At 34.0% G+C, this 16,992-nt stretch overlaps 2 protein-coding genes across 3 annotated transcripts; one reads left to right on the top strand and one right to left on the bottom strand.

The window, feature by feature from the left end:
• Positions 1-424: 424 nt before the first annotated feature.
• On the top strand, positions 425-5,802 carry LOC145232116 (palmitoyltransferase ZDHHC11-like). Of its 2 annotated transcripts, XM_080096627.1 has the most exons (8): positions 425-656; positions 991-1,086; positions 1,342-1,523; positions 2,021-2,122; positions 2,516-2,625; positions 2,942-3,076; positions 4,051-4,508; positions 4,578-5,802. In XM_080096627.1, the coding sequence occupies exons 1-8, from the start codon at positions 561-563 to the stop codon at positions 4,749-4,751; spliced, it is 1,353 nt and encodes a 450-aa protein (XP_079952753.1). In that variant the 5' UTR covers positions 425-560; the 3' UTR covers positions 4,752-5,802. The 2 variants fall into 2 exon arrangements, with proteins under 2 accessions (XP_079952753.1, XP_079952754.1); XM_080096628.1 differs by having other exon boundaries at positions 426-656; positions 4,051-4,645.
• A 72-nt stretch (positions 5,803-5,874) lies between these two features.
• On the bottom strand, positions 5,875-16,523 carry LOC145232114 (all-trans-retinyl ester 13-cis isomerohydrolase-like). The gene is made up of 13 exons (XM_080096626.1): positions 16,239-16,523; positions 15,962-16,068; positions 15,676-15,787; positions 14,786-14,932; positions 14,259-14,455; positions 13,319-13,487; positions 11,713-11,848; positions 11,362-11,531; positions 11,187-11,290; positions 10,759-10,909; positions 8,757-8,853; positions 6,851-7,009; positions 5,875-6,352 (listed from the first exon to the last, which is right to left on the bottom strand). The coding sequence occupies exons 2-13, from the start codon at positions 16,032-16,034 to the stop codon at positions 6,299-6,301; spliced, it is 1,569 nt and encodes a 522-aa protein (XP_079952752.1). The 5' UTR covers positions 16,035-16,068; positions 16,239-16,523; the 3' UTR covers positions 5,875-6,298.
• Positions 16,524-16,992: the final 469 nt, after the last annotated feature.

Below are 16,992 nucleotides of genomic sequence, written 5' to 3'. Positions count from 1 at the left end.
TGCGTGAACATATTGACCTAATGATTTGTTTGGGCAAACAAATATATGCATAGTCATGCTCGCACATTGCAATAAAACCGATTTAAGTTTTAGCACTATTCCAATTATATTTTTTCAAAACTAAACGGTCTCTGATTTAGGTTTGAAATCTCAAATTCACCTTTTTGTAACTAGTTGTGCATGCTTGTTTAAAATTGCTTGTTTTTGCATTTTGCGTGAAACTATAAAAATCACTGTATTTTTAATACTATTTCTATTAATCTGGACTGAGGTCTCTAGGCGTTGGGGATTTTTGTTTACAAAGGTTGTTGATCATTAATTCATTATGGTGTAAGACTGTAGGAAGACAAAACACACTGTTTTAACAATGAAAGTTAGGAGTAGGACATCATCTTGCATAATGTCAAAGTTTCAATACATTTTATTCAAAAAGTTTGCTTTTTACAGAATCATGTAGTTGAATCTTGAATGACAAGTGACTCAAAACACTGTTAATTTTCCCATTAAAATTGGTGTGTATTCAAATAAGTGTACTGAATTTGTTGCCACAAAAAAACTATATGTGTCGTTATAATGGCAAAAGGGCACAAACTGGTGATACAGGTGAAAAGTTCCCTCGAATAAATGGATGGCATTTGCCTTTAAACGGTTTACAGGTACAAAAGTTTTACACTTCCACATTTATTATTAATTAGGAGGTTACAAGATCTGAGAATCAACAATGCCTACTGTACCTTTAACCACTGAATTTGGTCTCATACTGCTGCATGATTAGAGTTTTTTTTTCTTTTACTAACAAAAAAATGCTTCTGTTTTATCAAAATCTTTGCACAACTTTCTCCAACAGTAAATCAAAGGAAGTGAGCATGCTCACTGCAGTCACCTGTTCATAGATATATAATATTCAATCTTGTTTTTTTTTTGACAAATAGCTGTTTTTTCATATGAAACTTTTGCAGCTAAAAAAATTACAATTGGAATTGTTTACAGATTTTGGCATGGGGTGTGGAAGCAGTTTGTGCCCTGATGACTTTTGGAGTTGAAATCATTGCGCTTCCAGCAAGCTCCTGGCCTGCAGCTTACGCAGTAGGATTTTAAAAAAATCTTTTTTGTTAAAATATGAAAATTGGATTAGTATGACCACACAGTGTGTTTAAGAGTTGGAGGTCAAGAAATGTTCCTTAATACAAGCGAAAATGTCTTGTTCTTGTCTGCCTGATAACAAAGAGTTTTGTCTTAAATACATCTATCTTTCCACTGTCTTATTATAGATTTTATTGTAACAATGGGGACACATACAATAAAAGAGGTTGAGTAAATTGATTTTTTTTATTTTTGTAGTGTATGGGAGTTGGATATGTTGTTCATTTGACATTTTTAATTGTTGCAACCACAATAAACCCTGTTGATGACAATGCTGAAGCTAGAATAAACAACGTTAATGGACCAATGCCAAAATTTGATCGATCACAACACCGGCATGTTATAGAAAATAATTATTGCCATATTTGTGAAGTTCCTGTGTAAGTATTGAGTATTGAATGGCATTGTTATGCTCTTTGTCATATATATTTCCAATTAATGCTTTTAAAGCCTAATGGGAAACATTGCCTTAAAATTTTGAAATTAGTGACTGAATTCAGGGTCATATCACTTCTTCATGTAAGTCCCCGACTTAAAGGATTGGTTTATATTGTTTTCCTGTTGAAATTTTTTAGGTAGAATGGAAAGTTAAGTTGAGTTTATATTGCGTGGCAAAAAAACACATTTGCACTGAACAACCACCAAGGCAATATTGGTTGCCCCATGTTAAAATTTTATGGAACACAAAACAATAGATAATTAATTGGTGAACCATGCGCTCAAATGTTCATAAAAAACACTATGCTGTGGTTTGTCAATGCCACTCATCAAAAAGTGCAAACAAATTGGGCATGTTTAGATTGCATTGCAGAAAATATAATATTGTTTGTACCTGTAATTTAAAGATGCCTATTGTTTAATGTGTATTGTTTTTTAGAGGTGTGCAAAGCAAGCATTGTAGTGCCTGTAACAAGTGTGTTGCAGTGTTTGACCATCACTGCAAATGGCTAAATAACTGTGTTGGGAAGAAAAACTACAGGTACTTCTGTTCCACATTTCTACTAAACTTGAAGCAAACATGTGGCTTAGTGAATTTTAATTGATGTTTTTGTTTTAAGAAAAAAAAATTACCAGGTTGTAATAAATATTGTTCACAAGTCCTTTAACTATATATACATGAGTGCACATGTTATAAGTTTGATTGGTAATGAAGTTTGGGTATCCATGACAACACTGCAACCCCATTTTGATCCAATTTGTTGCCCACTGCAATCTCACTTTTAACACTAAATTACATGTGTTTTAAGCCTGCAAAGTGTGCTGCAAAAACGTTTTTTTAACATAGATTTTAGGCCTGTTAAGAGACCCACTCCTTACTTCTTATTGTTTTGCCATCAAATTTTTTAAACTTGCGTAATTTTTTTTTTCACAGAGCCTTTTTAGTTTTAATTTTCACGGGCCTTATTGAATCAATTGGAATGATGGTAATTTCTTTGCTTGTTTTTATAAATGCTGTTCAGGGTTTTCAGTGGCTTAATCAAGGTAAGAGTGATGTTAAAGTTAAATTAAGATGTGTAATAAAAATAAGAGAAGGTTTATATTAAAAGCATAACAGGTTATTATTTTAATTTGTAATAACTTGAAATTTTGAAAGCAAAAAAAGACTACTGTGTGTTTTGTGTGCATTTTTTACTATTATTGATAATTATGACGCATTTCTATCAGTTTATTTTAAATGTTGTGTCAGAAAAGATGTCCCTAACCTGGAGTCTGTTATTCCAAAAAGGGCAATAGGTTGGGGGTGACTATTGCGGAAAAAAAAAATATATAACTTATAGTGCCCATCTTGTGATCACAGATGTTTGGTGGAGCAGCTCATCAACCAACAATGCAACCCAAATCACTTTTGAAGTTTTCATTGCTATCAAAATGATTCTTGTGGTTCTTATCATCATACTGCTACTTCAACTTTTTTCGTTCCATATGCTTTTGGGTAAGTATAAACAAGACAAGAAATTTAGTCTGTTTTTTGCACATTCTGAAATATATACTAATTATCTGCTACTGAGGGTAATAAAAAGATTTAATTTGCAATTAGGATTTGGTAAAATCTTATTTGGGGCATGACTTGTTTTATCAACAATGTAACGTGAATATAGCTCAGATTTAAATTGATTTTTAAACAACATCATTTGAGCGCTTGTTTTTTTATGTACAATATTCTTAGTCCGTTTTGGGGATTCATGACCATATTTACCCTAGCTCTCCAGTTAAAATGTTACTCGTATTGGGTTTGTTTTTGTTAACAACTCATTAAATATTTATTGTTTCAAATAATGTTAGCAAACCAATGAGTGCCAGTGCATTATGCACTTCCTGCATATTTTATGAGTAGTTTTCATTGTATTACATGTGTACGATTGCTGCTGATCTTGTTAATCTTATTATTGATTCAAACTGTATCGCAAACAATTGTTCACCACCTTGTAGAGAAAATCGTTTGGTTTATCACCTTCTGCCTAACCACATAACTCGAAAATTTGAATAGATACTGAAATATGGAATTACTTGAGGTGTTGATTTCTATTTGAAATGTTTTTTTTCCAATAAACACTGTAGATTGTTGGAAGAAGATGTTGATAAAACTTCAAAAACACTGTCTTATGCATGTGAGGAGTGTGTGGCATGCTTTGAAGTGTATGATGCAATGTTGTGAATGAGAAAAAAAATGACTTTTATTTTGCTATTTCACTCCCTAGTTAAACAACATACTCCCTAACTGTCATGCAAACTCTATTAAGAATACAGGCAATCATTTGCACAATCTACTTTAGGACAAATATGACAAAAACATTTACTCTAGGCTACAACTTTACTTGCTGGTAGCTCATTATCTAGCAACTAAAATTAAAATGTATCTTACATTTTGTCATGTTGGTTGTTTTTCAGCTCATGTTTTTTTTTCAGTTTATCGAAATATGACAACCTATGAGTACATTAAGAAGAGTATGGCCAAAACTGACCGCAAGAAAACTGACCAACAGACAGCACCACCACCGAGCATGGAAAACGGAACAATATGTAACGACCCACTGGACAGTACAGGTGTAAACGAAGAAGCCAATTCAAGTACACCAAGACACACCAATGTAAAAGCAGTCAGTGAAATCGTAGACAAAGACATCCCAAAACATGCTTTGTTAAAAGGCAACAAAGGGACTGTATACAATACAACAGACAATACTGGAACACATACACATCTAAACAATACATATGTCAATGATGAGAGTGTGGTAGTCTCTGCTCGAGTCAACTTTTCTAATATTCTTAACACCAGTAACAACTCAAATCAATTGCAAACTGAGTTGGCTGTCTCTGCAACTGAGGAAAGAGATTTGCCACACACTGTGCCTGATGCCAATGAAGTAAATAGTTCTATTGTATAGTTGCTTTATATTTAACACCACTAACTTTCCCGCATGTATTTTTTGTAGAGAAATGTGCCTGTTCGCCGAAAAAAGAGAAACAAAGGGCATTCAAAAAAGTCTATAAACAGCAATGAAGTCAGGCCCCTGCCACCTTTATATAATAATACAAAACTTGATGTTTTACATGCAGAACATTCAAATTTCAGGAAATTGCCTCCTATTCCGTCCACCCTGGCTTAAACCTGTAGTTATTTTGTGACGCTTATCCCAATTCCACACATATTAGCTGGGGCATTGGGGTAAACCCCAGTTTTCCAAAAATATTTGCAAAGATTATTTTTTTGGATTTGAATAGAAAGTATGAAAACATTTCATGCACTTTTAGCACAAGGCAAGCACAGATTTAACAAAAAACTTAAACAAAAAAGTGAAATTTCAGTATGGTAACTTTATTTGCACTCTACTATTAAGCTGTTCAAAAAAAACGACGACACGTTTTTTAAATGCATTTAAAAAAATAATTTGTAAATGAAATTAAAAACATAATGTTCACCCGTCAATCCCTGAGTAGTTTTTGTGTGTGTCTTGTTTTGACGTAGCCCCCTTTTGGTGCACTTTTACACTTTCCATTTGATTTAGCGATTCCAATGTATTATTGCACTCTTACTTGCTTATTTACGGTGCTTTACTCTACTACTCTACAAGTGCTATCATCATGAATCCTTCCCACATGAATGTTATCAAAGCTCGTTATTACATGCTTAACTTTGCAAGTTTACAGAATTATAACTAAACCTCATGTATTTCACCCCAAGTAATAGTGAAAATCACTAAGAACAAACTTAATAGTCTACTTCCATTCAAAAATTCATGCTATATTTTGGGCCCAGTGGTTATGTCTATATTGCTCCAAAATTCATGCTGTTCAGATTGATTATTTAAAGTAGTTTTTTTTTTTTCAAATAACAAACCAGCATATCAGGTCTGCATTTCAAATAACAGCCAGTATGAATTGTCCAGAAAATGTAAGGACAAATAAATCACCTTAACAAGAAAGCACTTCCAGGAACTGTAGTAACCGCAATAGTAAACAGTTATGTTTACATTGTGTAATACCACTTCAAGGAAATGTGCGAAGCTGGGTATGTTATAATCTGCTTTGAATATGTTTATGCGGAATAGTCTCACTGTGTTCAAATTTCATTTTGTTATATTGATACTTGTGTATTTTCAGAATTTATCACTGTTTTAAGCTTGTGTACTGAAAAAGTGAACAAAGTATTCAGACCAATTTGTGTGTCTGCTGTGTTTGAATATGTGTAAGGTATGAGGGTCACATGCCATAAAAAGCTAAAACGAGACATGCAGTGCATAAAATGTTTATTGATTTTTAAAAACACAGTTAAAAAAAAGTAGAAATAGGTAGGAATAACAATTATTTCATTTTTCATGTAAACAAAAAAAAAAACTGTGCGTCGCGACGCCCTGGTGCGTAGTTTCAATTTTCCAAGGGCGTCGCAAAAAAGTTTTGTTTTGTGGCTTTTTGTTGTTGTATCAATAAACCCGACTTTAATAATAAGTTTCCTCATTAACTTTTATTTGCTGGTGCGTCGCAAGTCCAGAAAAACTTGTCCAGGGGCGTCGCAACAAAAAAAGTTTGAGAACCACTGTCTTACAACATTATAAAAAGTGCAACAACAAAAATGAATACTGTTTGCATCAGAAAAAATCTGTTTGCATTAGAGTTTTACAAAGGCATATACACCTAAGTTTTCATCATCTACACTCTACAGCTTGGTTTTGAATATTCCATGCAGCGGAAATGGAACAACTGTATCCACCTGTTGAAACATACCAGGTTACATAACTATAGTGGGACATATGACCTGAGAGCACAATTGAAAATAAACAGTGTCACAACTTTTACAGCAAAACTTAATTTTCATGAACCTTATCTCATGTAAATTTATGTATAGTATGAACATTGATCTGAACACAGTACCTTAAGGTACTTTCATACACAAACAGTATATTTTTATTAAAGGTGGCTCAGAATAAATTTTGTTAGGAACACATGAAAAACATCAAAAACTTTGTCCCATAATTTACCTAATAAGTTTTCACACACTAACATACCTTTCTAAATTCCAAAACAATTATCAACCTTATCAATTTGGTGTTCTAACAAAACAACTACTTTGTCATGATGCTTTTTTACGCAAAATAAATTTAATTGCAAAACTAAAAATTTTGTTATTGAAGTACTCATCAACCAAATGTTATTGGCAAATCACGATAGTCAGTAAAACAGCTGTTTTCTATGATAATGTCAATTATACCTCAGCTCTTGCGATTTCTGTCATATCGCTTGCATCAAGAATTACCATAAAGACAGGCTTTCCTTGCTCCAAATTGATTACAGTTGACAGAAGGATTCCATCATCCTCTGCAGTGGAGCCAGGTTTGGCCACAAATATTGGTTCAGAAGGAACACAATTCTGTTAAAAATAAGATATTAATTCAAATAAGTGTGTATGCTAAGCAAAATAGGTTATAACTAGTGATAGGCCCAAACTGCAAGTGTTCTGTTTGATTGAGCACCGAGCACAGTGCTCTGTTGAACACACACAGTGTATTGCAACATTTTTCCTGATATGTTTTTTTTTACTTTTTAAGTCCTGTATCTAGTCACCAGGGCCATATTTAGGCTGTAATAGCAACTTCTGCATAACATATGAGACAAGACAATGTAAGTGAAACAATATGTTTCAGAAACATATATGTTTTTTGTAGGGTTGGCAAGCCGGTCAATTGACCGGTCAAATACGGTCAATTGACAGCACTTTATTTAACTGGTCAAATACTATTTTTAATTTCAAAAATAAAATGTGGTAAATTTTCTTGGACTTGCTTTTTGGTTGTTGAAAAGGGTAATTTATTTCTAATAACCCTCAGGTAGAACAGTTTAGGGCATACTCTTGTATTAATAAGTGATTTTTAAGCTAATGTAGATGTGTTTTGTTCATTTGAAAAAAATCCCATAACAATTAGGATATACTTTTCATTTGAAATTAAGATCTGATTTACGTTATGGCAAACTTTGCAAGGTTTCCAGTGCAATTAAAAAACATGGATCACTTCTAGCACCGTTTTATCTTAATAAATTTGAGTGTGATAGGTCCATGAGGGGAAGTTAGTTCATTGGTATTTACTTAGGCATTTTGCAAATGTTGCACATTTTTACTGACAGATAAAAAATCTAAGTAATTTAAACCATCTGTGTAAACTTGTAGGCCCACAGTCCTTTTTTCTACAGTTGATCCAAAAATTGTTTGTAGCTATATATTTAGCTTATAATTGCCCAGAATAGATTTTTGTACATAAGTTACTGTTCAGTACTTATTGGGATAAAGTACGTACATATCAAGCTTTTGTATATTCCTTTTTTGTCATGAATGGACAACAGCTTAACAGCATAAATTACGATTTTAAGCAGGATAAGCGAGTTTTGCAGTTAAATCTCAGTCAAAATTAGACTTTAATCTGATGTATATAGAATATTATGAGAATCCAGTTCACAAATGTGATTACTGAATGAAAATTACAGACACACAGGTGGGGCCATTGATGAAATGAAGCATGCAATGCAGTCGGAAAAGTCTGTAATATAATATAAACTGAACATTTCCTATTTCACAAACAAATTTACATGAGTTGAAACCTTCATTTCCATTACTTATGGTTTAGAAGAAGATTAAACTTCCAACTTTTAACTAAAATTGCAATTTAATAATGGGAATAGTATTTGACCGATATTTGACCTATTTGACAAGTATTTGACCGGTCAATTGACCAGATTTTATTTGACCGGTCAAATGCCCAACCCTAGTTTTTTGTTTAATAACTGCAAATAATTAAAAAACACTTGTGATGTTTACAAGCCTGTGACTTGCCTGTTGTGCAATAAGCAAGTAGTCAAGTAGGATGTCACAGTGACCGCATACTTTAAATTAAGGTTAAAATTGGTTTTTTAATGCTCAGCTTAATTCCGGCAACTGGTCGGCCAAGTATTATTACTGAGTTTTTGCGTCCAGGCTTGGTTTGGCCCATCCCTAGTAAAATCTTTTTGCTCAAATTAAAAAAAATTCAATGGTGATGTCACTTAAACAAATAGTTGTTGGATAAACTTATAAAACCTTTGAGAAATGTTATCAGTATGATTAAAATAAACAAAAATTAACCTACTTCTTGTTGCCATATTTTTGCCTGTTTGGTTTCTATGTCCACTTTAACCAATTGATCTGATGGAAAAACTTTCTCATGTCCAATAGTGTAGAAGTACCTGTGATTAATAAAACAGTTTACATGTCAGTGAACGTAGAAACATTAAGGCCCGTTCACACCGGACGTAGTGTAGCGTAGCGTAGCGAAGTTGGGCGAAGTTGAGCGAAGGGGGTGTTCACACCGGACATAGCGTAGCGAAGTTGGGCGAACGGCCAACTTCTTTAGGAAACGTCGTATACACAAAACACAGTTTGCTAAATGAATAAATGCCATTGAATGTTTATTCGTCAATAAAAAAAATAAATCATATTTATTTAACTACTGTTGAATTAATTGACATTGTGACGTCATATTCCCTGTACATATGTACATGTCTACTGTACAGTAATAAAATGTTTGAATCACTAAAATGCCTGAGGAAAACGTTTTGTGATTTTTTCTTTGCTACACATTGCTATATCCTGATTCTATATGTCATTAAACATATGTTATCAATACCAGTACCAACTACTGTTTATTAAGTACAATTTCTGTCCTGTTCCCGATTGAATACCTGGATTTTCATGCAAAACTTCATGGTAACTTTTTATTTTCAACATGGAAACAAAATGAAATAGCCAGAAACATTTTATTGGGATCATAACTAACAACAAACCATTTGAAATACTGAATATATATATTTTTTTATTGGCATAGCAGTTTCTGATGTTTCAAAGCCAGTACACTCCCAACATGGGCCTTGGTGTAGACTTAGTTTCACTTTCCTTGATCAAGTAATGACACTTCAGGATCTTGAGTTACATCTAAATAACAACACTGTAGTTTTGAAGAGTATTTAAGTGTTAAAGATTATAGTGGTATAGTATTTATACATATTAAAACTACTTTTTACATATTATTTTCTCCTACTGCACATGACAAACAAAACTAGGCCACAAAATCTACCAACATTTGATAGGACAGCATGTGAATGACAAGGCAAAAAGTATACTAATGCCAACATTTTAACACATTGCAAAAGTTATACTGATAAGTGATACAGTTATATATCAAACATGTTACTACAAAATACAAACTTACATATGGTATTGGTAAATCCAATCAAGTCAGACATGGGAATCCTTGGTCATAGGGAACCAGAAAGATACAGCTTACTTTACATACATTGAAACTAGTTTAAAAGAAGTTTTATTTTGACAAAATACCTGGCTTATATTACAAATAAATGTCTTTATTGTACCTGCTAAACAAAACATAAGTTTTCATAACTAATATCACAGATATTTTTTCTTGTAGCTGCAGGTCTGCTCACGTACACATATTAGTTAACTACAGTGACTATACGTTCATTATTTAATTTTTTACATTGACTGCGATTTGTTTTAAAACACTTGCTTCAAATTCAAAAAGGATTTTTATCTATTTAAAAAGATAAACTACTAGTTTTACATTTTTTAAAACTGCCAACTGTGCTTTTTCACTGACAAACAAAAACTCGTTACTTTTAAACCTTCATCCAGCCTACTGTACAGTTTTGGGCAAAGTTTCTAGCTAAAATTTATGACTGTACAGGAACCTTCGCCCAACTTCGCTCAACTTCGCCCAACTTTTTCACTACGCTCACGAAACCTCGGCGAGTTCGCCCGAATTCGCGCGAATTCGGGCGAAGGCTGCGTCCGGTGTGAACAGTCCCATTGAAATCCATTGTAGCGAAAGGTTCGCTCAACTTCGCCCAACTTCGCTTCGCTACGTCCGGTGTGAACGGGCCTTTAACCTTGATGTTTTAAAAGCTGCAGCAAAGGGTCAGTTCTAGGTTTTTGTTTTACCTGTACTTAAAGCAAGAGCTATTGTTTATAAAATCCTTAACCTAACCAGCCATCAAATTGGTATTTTATTTCAAATTTAAATTTGTTTTATGTGTCAAAGCTTTATTCTACACTATGTATTTGATACAATATGTTACCTGTATTTTAAACCATTATATGCATAGTTGATTCTGGGAAGTTCAATGCTGGATGGAGCATTGCGGCTCAAAATTTCTGGTTCTAGAAAAACACTTCCATCTTCTTGAAGCTTTGCAGAAGCTTCACAGCCAAACGAAGTTACTGCTTGACCTGAAATATATGTATATACATGTAAAGCAAGTGTTATCTGTATGTTTTCAGTCTTTTCTTGGTTAATCGAGAATACAATTGTCCAACTGCTTTTAGTTCAGGAGGCACATTTGAAGAACCTGTGCATTGTATGTTGCACACCTCTTGGTTTAGTGCACTTGGAACCAAATGTATTAATATAGTGGCAAAAACATTGCTAACCTATTTTGTTATTGATGGCCTAAATAGATGCAACCCACTACACTTAAGTTGATAATGTATGTGGGAAAATTCTTACCCACAACAAGACTTTCTGTTGACAATGGCAACAAAAAACGGATGGCTTTGGTCATGTTTTCTGGCAGCGCAGTTATCTCACCCTTTTTCAGTTTTTCTACAGACCTGAAAAAATGAATAGTGGGTTTTCATCCAAAATTTGATTGTATATTTTATGTGGATCACAATTTACTTACCACAAATTCCATCCGGTGTTGGGTTTGTCAGAGGCAATCATGTCGATAACTAAGAAATGTTTTCCATTCTCTTCAACCTCATGACAGTTTATGAAGTGAAAACAAAACTTTGCTTTCGCCACAAACTTAATTGGAATCTGTTTTCCTGTTTCTTTCTCAACAATATGAAACTGAAACATAAGACTTTCATACAAATTTTGATCATGTCATTTGGCTTTTCCTAGCTGCTAGGACCTAGCACAATTTGTCTACCAGCTTTTTTGAGTTAATATATCAAAACATTAGTGCTAAACATGCACAAGTGGCAAGAAAGGAAAAAAAATCAGCACATTATTCAAGACACCAACATACAATTGATGGTCTTTTCAGGTCTTCCACCATGCATGACAAAATACTGTTCCAAGTATATCCACTGGCAAGCAGTTTAAAAATGTTTATCCTCAAATTTTGATCATGAAGAACTATGTGATTTCTTGTCAAACCAAAACTGTGAAATTAATACAAGATTGGTATTACTTTCCAAATTTGGTTGGGTATTAAAAAGATTGACAACAAGAAAATTACACAATTAAAAAATGCAAAAAACACTCTTGTTGGGTTCTATATACATATATAATGAAGGTCCAAGACCAACATGTAAGCTTTTGGCCTGAAAACTTTGTAATGTTGTTCAACAGCCATCAATTTTTAAGAGACTAATGAGTTGAGTTGAGTTGAGTTGAGTTTATTTCGCTTGGTGAAAGACAACATAGCAACACAATTGCACTAAAACAATCACCAAGTCGCAAATAGCAGCGGAACATTGGAACATTATGGAGTGCAAAAAAGTGGAGGTCACAATTGCTGGATGATAGCTAAGCGCGCTGCAGCTACACGGTCATTATAAGGCAGGGGCGGGCAACTTCTCCAGTCGGCGGTCCTGATATGAGAAAATGAAGTACTTGGCGGGCTGGATTCCTGAATCGATACATTAATCGCGTATTTATCCAGTGATTTAAAACGGATTTTTGACCACCTAAACCAAATACATTCAAGAACATCACAAATACAATACAGTCCAAACAATCTAACTGATATAACATAAATATTCACCTCAGCAAATTTAATGCATACACCACAGACTTAGATACTGCTGAAACACTAACTAGGCTACATGTGTGGAAACAAAGGAAACCGTGAAAGCAGGCCACACAAATGGTTTGCAGTTATGTCGTAACAATGGACGTATGGTGCAATGGTAACAACGGCGGGAATGTTTTTTGCTATTGGGGAGCGTATCTGTCCGTTACAACTATAATTTGACGCAGTAGGCATATAGGGGGAATTGCGGCAGACTGTGGCCGTGGGCCACATTATCATGTAAGACCTGAAACTGTCTGCGGGACGCTCAAAATCCCGTCGCGGGCTGGATCCGGCCCGCGGGCCGTATGTTGCCTGCCCCTGTTATAAGGTGTTAAGTGTCTGGGGCTCACAAAAAAGTGAGGTTGGTGCATTGAGAGTAAAAACGACTGGGGGTGGGACGTTGGTGGAACCAGTCAAGGGGGCCCTATAAACTAACCACCCGTGTTAGGAAAAGAGGATGGGGTTCGACAGGAAAAGAAACCACCGAAAGAAACCCTGCCGGATAGTTTCAGGCGCCGGAAGATAGAGCACACACACAAAGTACATATTCATGCTATTAGTACACTTTGGACTAATATAAAGTTATCCAGGCAATTTAAATGGAAAAAAATAATAGACTACTCTATTGAATAACTTAGATGTAGGAATAGGATTAAAGCAGGTTCATGAATCCCGTTTCTATATAGTCTTAGCTTGTAAATTAACTGCTACCATCTTCGTAATAAAACAAATAAACTTATTTATAAGTGACATGTTATTAATGCTGGTACATTTATGCCTTTTTATAGTGGTTCTTGACAACCATTAGTTTAGTTTATATTTCATTATTCCTGACCTGTGGAAATATGTTGGTTGAAATTGGTCATCAAGAGGTATTTTAGAATGAACTTCCAACTGCTGCATTGGGTCCACTTCAGCAAACTTACACGATTGAACTTTTACAATGCAATAACATGCATTAGCACCAAACATGGTTCCAATGTTAAAATAATCACCATTTGCGTCTGGTAAAATAATATAACATTATGAATGGTGATAAATAATGCATTTTATCCTTTAAGTCAAAGATTGTCAAATTTTGTATGTTCATGGTAAAAAAAAACTAATTGTTTTTACTTTTCTTGCTATTATCTTATCTTACACTTTCGAATGTAATTGTTTCATTACATACATCATTCAAAATCTGCATGATTACCTGAGCAATTCTTACAAATATGAAAAAACATTGTCAGGACCACAATAGTTATGAAATTACCCAAATTGTTTGATTAATCAGCATGCAATTAACCTGATTCATTTGAATATATTGACTAATTTAGACCATGCAAGTAAAGTGAAGATTAAAGGTTTAAAAAATAACTAGAGAGGTGGCTTTCTGATATACTTTCATTTTATATATTCTATACGATATTTACCAATTTACTATACCCATCATTTGATCTACACATATGATTGTTTTTGCAAGCAAAAACGAATGGGTCCTCACAAGCGCGTTTGCACGGATTTACGGTAAACAAACGTCCTGGTTATTTTTAGATTCTTAAGGAAAAACAACTTTAGCAATGACCCAACTTTAAAAGTTTTGTCCGTATTCTTTTTGCATCATTATTGTCATATAATTACAAAAAAACAGTAAATAAGAACGGGAAAAAATACTTTTAATTTAATCTCATGCTTTGACCTTGATATTGTCATTCAAGGTCAGTTTTTAAACACAATTTTCCAAAACTAAAAATTTACTAGGGATGGACAAATAACAATCTAAATGTGTTTACCATGGTGTGGATGAGCCGTAGTTATAGGAAGGTTTAAAAGCTCTTTAAAGTTAAGTTTATTTTCTGTTTCCAACGTTTCTGGGTTAATCCTGAATGCATGACCAGCATCAGTAATTGTGTAGTGTGCATCACCCAAAGCTGCAATATTGACATTGCATGCATCTTGAGGAGGACTCACAGTCATTTGAGTAAAGAGTCTGCAAATAAAATGTGATGTTTTTTCCACAATAGAATAAATCATCAAAATACCAAATTTACCACAGCATAGCAGTTTATTTTTACTTCATGTAATTAAGTTTTTATCAATCCCTTTTAGGACAAGGATCTTTTTATATTTCAACTATTTATGAGGGCCGTAATCTGTTAATGGAATGACTTTTCTTGCACTTTTATTCAATTTGTCAGCATCAAAATCTGTTTCCTAGTTTGTTCACAGACACAGGGCAAAATTTTTTGTCAAAAGACTAAAATAAAACAAAAGATCAAATTTAAATTGTGTCCCAATCAGCAAGAGGGCTAATAAAAACCTTGAGAACATGTTCTTGCATGGATCAGGAAAAGATGCATGACCAAATGTACCATACAGCAGCCGATTATGAGCATGGTTGTGTTTGAATGATTCTGATTTCAAAAACTTGCTTTTGTAGCTCACAACTCCATTTTCAATTATAAATCTGCAATAAAATAAATCTCATTTAATTTTTGAAAAACACACTTTTAAAGCAGGAGTGCCAAAAATGCACAAATGATTGCCAAATCGTTTAGTCAAGTTTAGTGATATAACTAGATTGCACCTTTTGACACAATTAGGATATTATGCGATAAATCACATTTCTTTACAACTGTATATTTTTTAAAAACAAGTGGACACAATTGCTGCCTTCAGCACAATAGGGACCTGCAATGCAGCGGTCAATTGCAAAATGGTTGAGCATCACTGAATAAAGGGTAACTTATATACTCAATTTTAAAATTTGAAGATATCGGGTGGTTCTCCCTGGTCTACAATGGGAAACACGGCAATAAACACATTCTTATAGTATACAAGCCACACTGCATATTTTCTCCCATGCAAAATGACCAATTGTGGGGGGCTAATTGGGTGACTGAAGGGCTATAGGCAGTGGTGGAATTCAAAGTTTTTGTCAGCCGGTTCTATCACAAAAGTCATATTTTTCAGCTGGTTCTGATACAAAAAATCATATACAGTAACCAGTAATGCTAACCAGTTCGCTGATCTCACAAAAATCCCATCACTGGCTATAGGGTAAAAAACACAATCAACTGACAAAAACAACACATTCCACAAACTTTGTACATTACAATAATATGCTTTACAAACAGTGCAAATTTAAATTGAAGTGGGTATGATTTTCAAAATTAGTACCGGTATTTTTTCACATTGTATAAACCTTACTTATGTAGCAATGCATGTCCATCAAAATAGTGATCAAAAGTATCACCACCAAGTTCAAATTCACCAGGTCCATTTCGTATCACTTCGCCTTTAAGCCATAGTGGTATACTGCCTGTAATGGAATTTTGTCATAAGTATAGCAAAAAAGTGTGGTTATAAAAACTGATTTGCATCATTTAATGCACAACTTTTTATGCAATCTAGCTTCCATGCTCTTGATAATGACAGTGAAAAAAAGCATACATTTGGCAAGTAAAACAGAACAATACCAGATTTAAAAACTAACCCTTTATTTCACAAAGCTTTTCCTTTGTTTCCATTCCATTAGCAAATGCTCTTGCGACGTTGGTGTGTGTCATGATTATTTTTACTTCATTGACAAATAAAATCCACCTGAAAAAGATTTATCAACCTGAAAAACCTTTTTGGAACTCTGCATTATAATAAAATCACTATTAAAATCGCTATAGCAGTTTATTTTCTATTTAGACTCAAATGAACACAAATATTGTGTCCAGACATGGGTTAGCCACAACAAACGTGTCTAATTACCATTACGTTACCTTCTGTAGGTCTTGTGACGTTGTTGTTTACCGCAGTGTCATTCTGGTCAAATTTCACGTGTTTATATTCGCCTCCCTCGGCGTCACGTGAAAAAATGTTTCATGTTACCTCATAGTACAAACAAAACGCTGGAACATGTACCAATGTATGTTGCAATCGTGCTGAAATTGCGAACGCATTTTTAATCCGCATTCCACGAATATATAGTACCCTGCAATCGTGCTGAAATTTTTCCGCAGTCCTGTTACCACAGTCGTACTTATGTTGCATCATGCTCTGCTGCAATACAACTGCAGATGCAGACCGTACAACATGCTGCAATGGTGGCGAAATTTGCAACTACAAACGTTTTAAACAAGTTATTTACAAAATCAAAATAAAATGAAATATATTTGCAACAAAATTGCGTCTAACCATAGACATTCTATGGTCTAACTAAACCAACCCCCCAGATTTTATTATTTGGGCTGTTAATTATCACTAGAAGTGGATGACCGAAAAGTTCGCATTTTTACCCGCCAAAATTAAAGTTATAAGTTAAGAATAAGGACATCAAGTTTAATTTAACATAGGAAGGCGCAACTTTAGGGTGACTTTACAAAGCAGGTTTTATATTTAATTACTTTATTCCTATTGTGGTAATACGCAAACTGCGGCCAGCAGTGTATGCACTATTCAGCAGTGTCCATGCAGGTTCCAAGATTACATGTAAAGTTGTAAACCTGTATACAGTATACTATTAATCTAGTTTAC

This window comes from Phallusia mammillata, chromosome 6 (assembly GCF_965637545.1).
Source record: "Phallusia mammillata chromosome 6, kaPhaMamm4.hap1.1, whole genome shotgun sequence".
Lineage (NCBI taxonomy): Eukaryota > Metazoa > Chordata > Ascidiacea > Phlebobranchia > Ascidiidae > Phallusia > Phallusia mammillata.
Note: the sequence above shows the minus strand (reverse complement) of the source record. Positions and strands in the feature narration are given on the sequence as shown.

What these genes read in the sequence shown, in the direction of transcription:
- LOC145232116 (XM_080096627.1), top strand. Translation starts at nt 561, where the DNA reads ATGTGTCGTTATAATGGCAAAAGGGCACAAACTGGTGATACAGGTGAA. An exon ending in GTTGGGAAGAAAAACTACAG is followed by an intron (nt 2,123 to 2,515) that starts GTACTTCTGTTC and finishes TTTTTTTCACAG; the next exon opens with AGCCTTTTTAGTTTTAATTT. An exon ending in TTTTCAGTGGCTTAATCAAG is followed by an intron (nt 2,626 to 2,941) that starts GTAAGAGTGATG and finishes TTGTGATCACAG; the next exon opens with ATGTTTGGTGGAGCAGCTCA.
- LOC145232114 (XM_080096626.1), bottom strand. Translation starts at nt 16,034, where the DNA reads ATGACACACACCAACGTCGCAAGAGCATTTGCTAATGGAATGGAAACA. An exon ending in GGACATGCATTGCTACATAA is followed by an intron (nt 14,933 to 15,675) that starts GTAAGGTTTATA and finishes ATTTTATTGCAG; the next exon opens with ATTTATAATTGAAAATGGAG. An exon ending in TACGGCTCATCCACACCATG is followed by an intron (nt 13,488 to 14,258) that starts GTAAACACATTT and finishes TTATTTTACCAG; the next exon opens with ACGCAAATGGTGATTATTTT.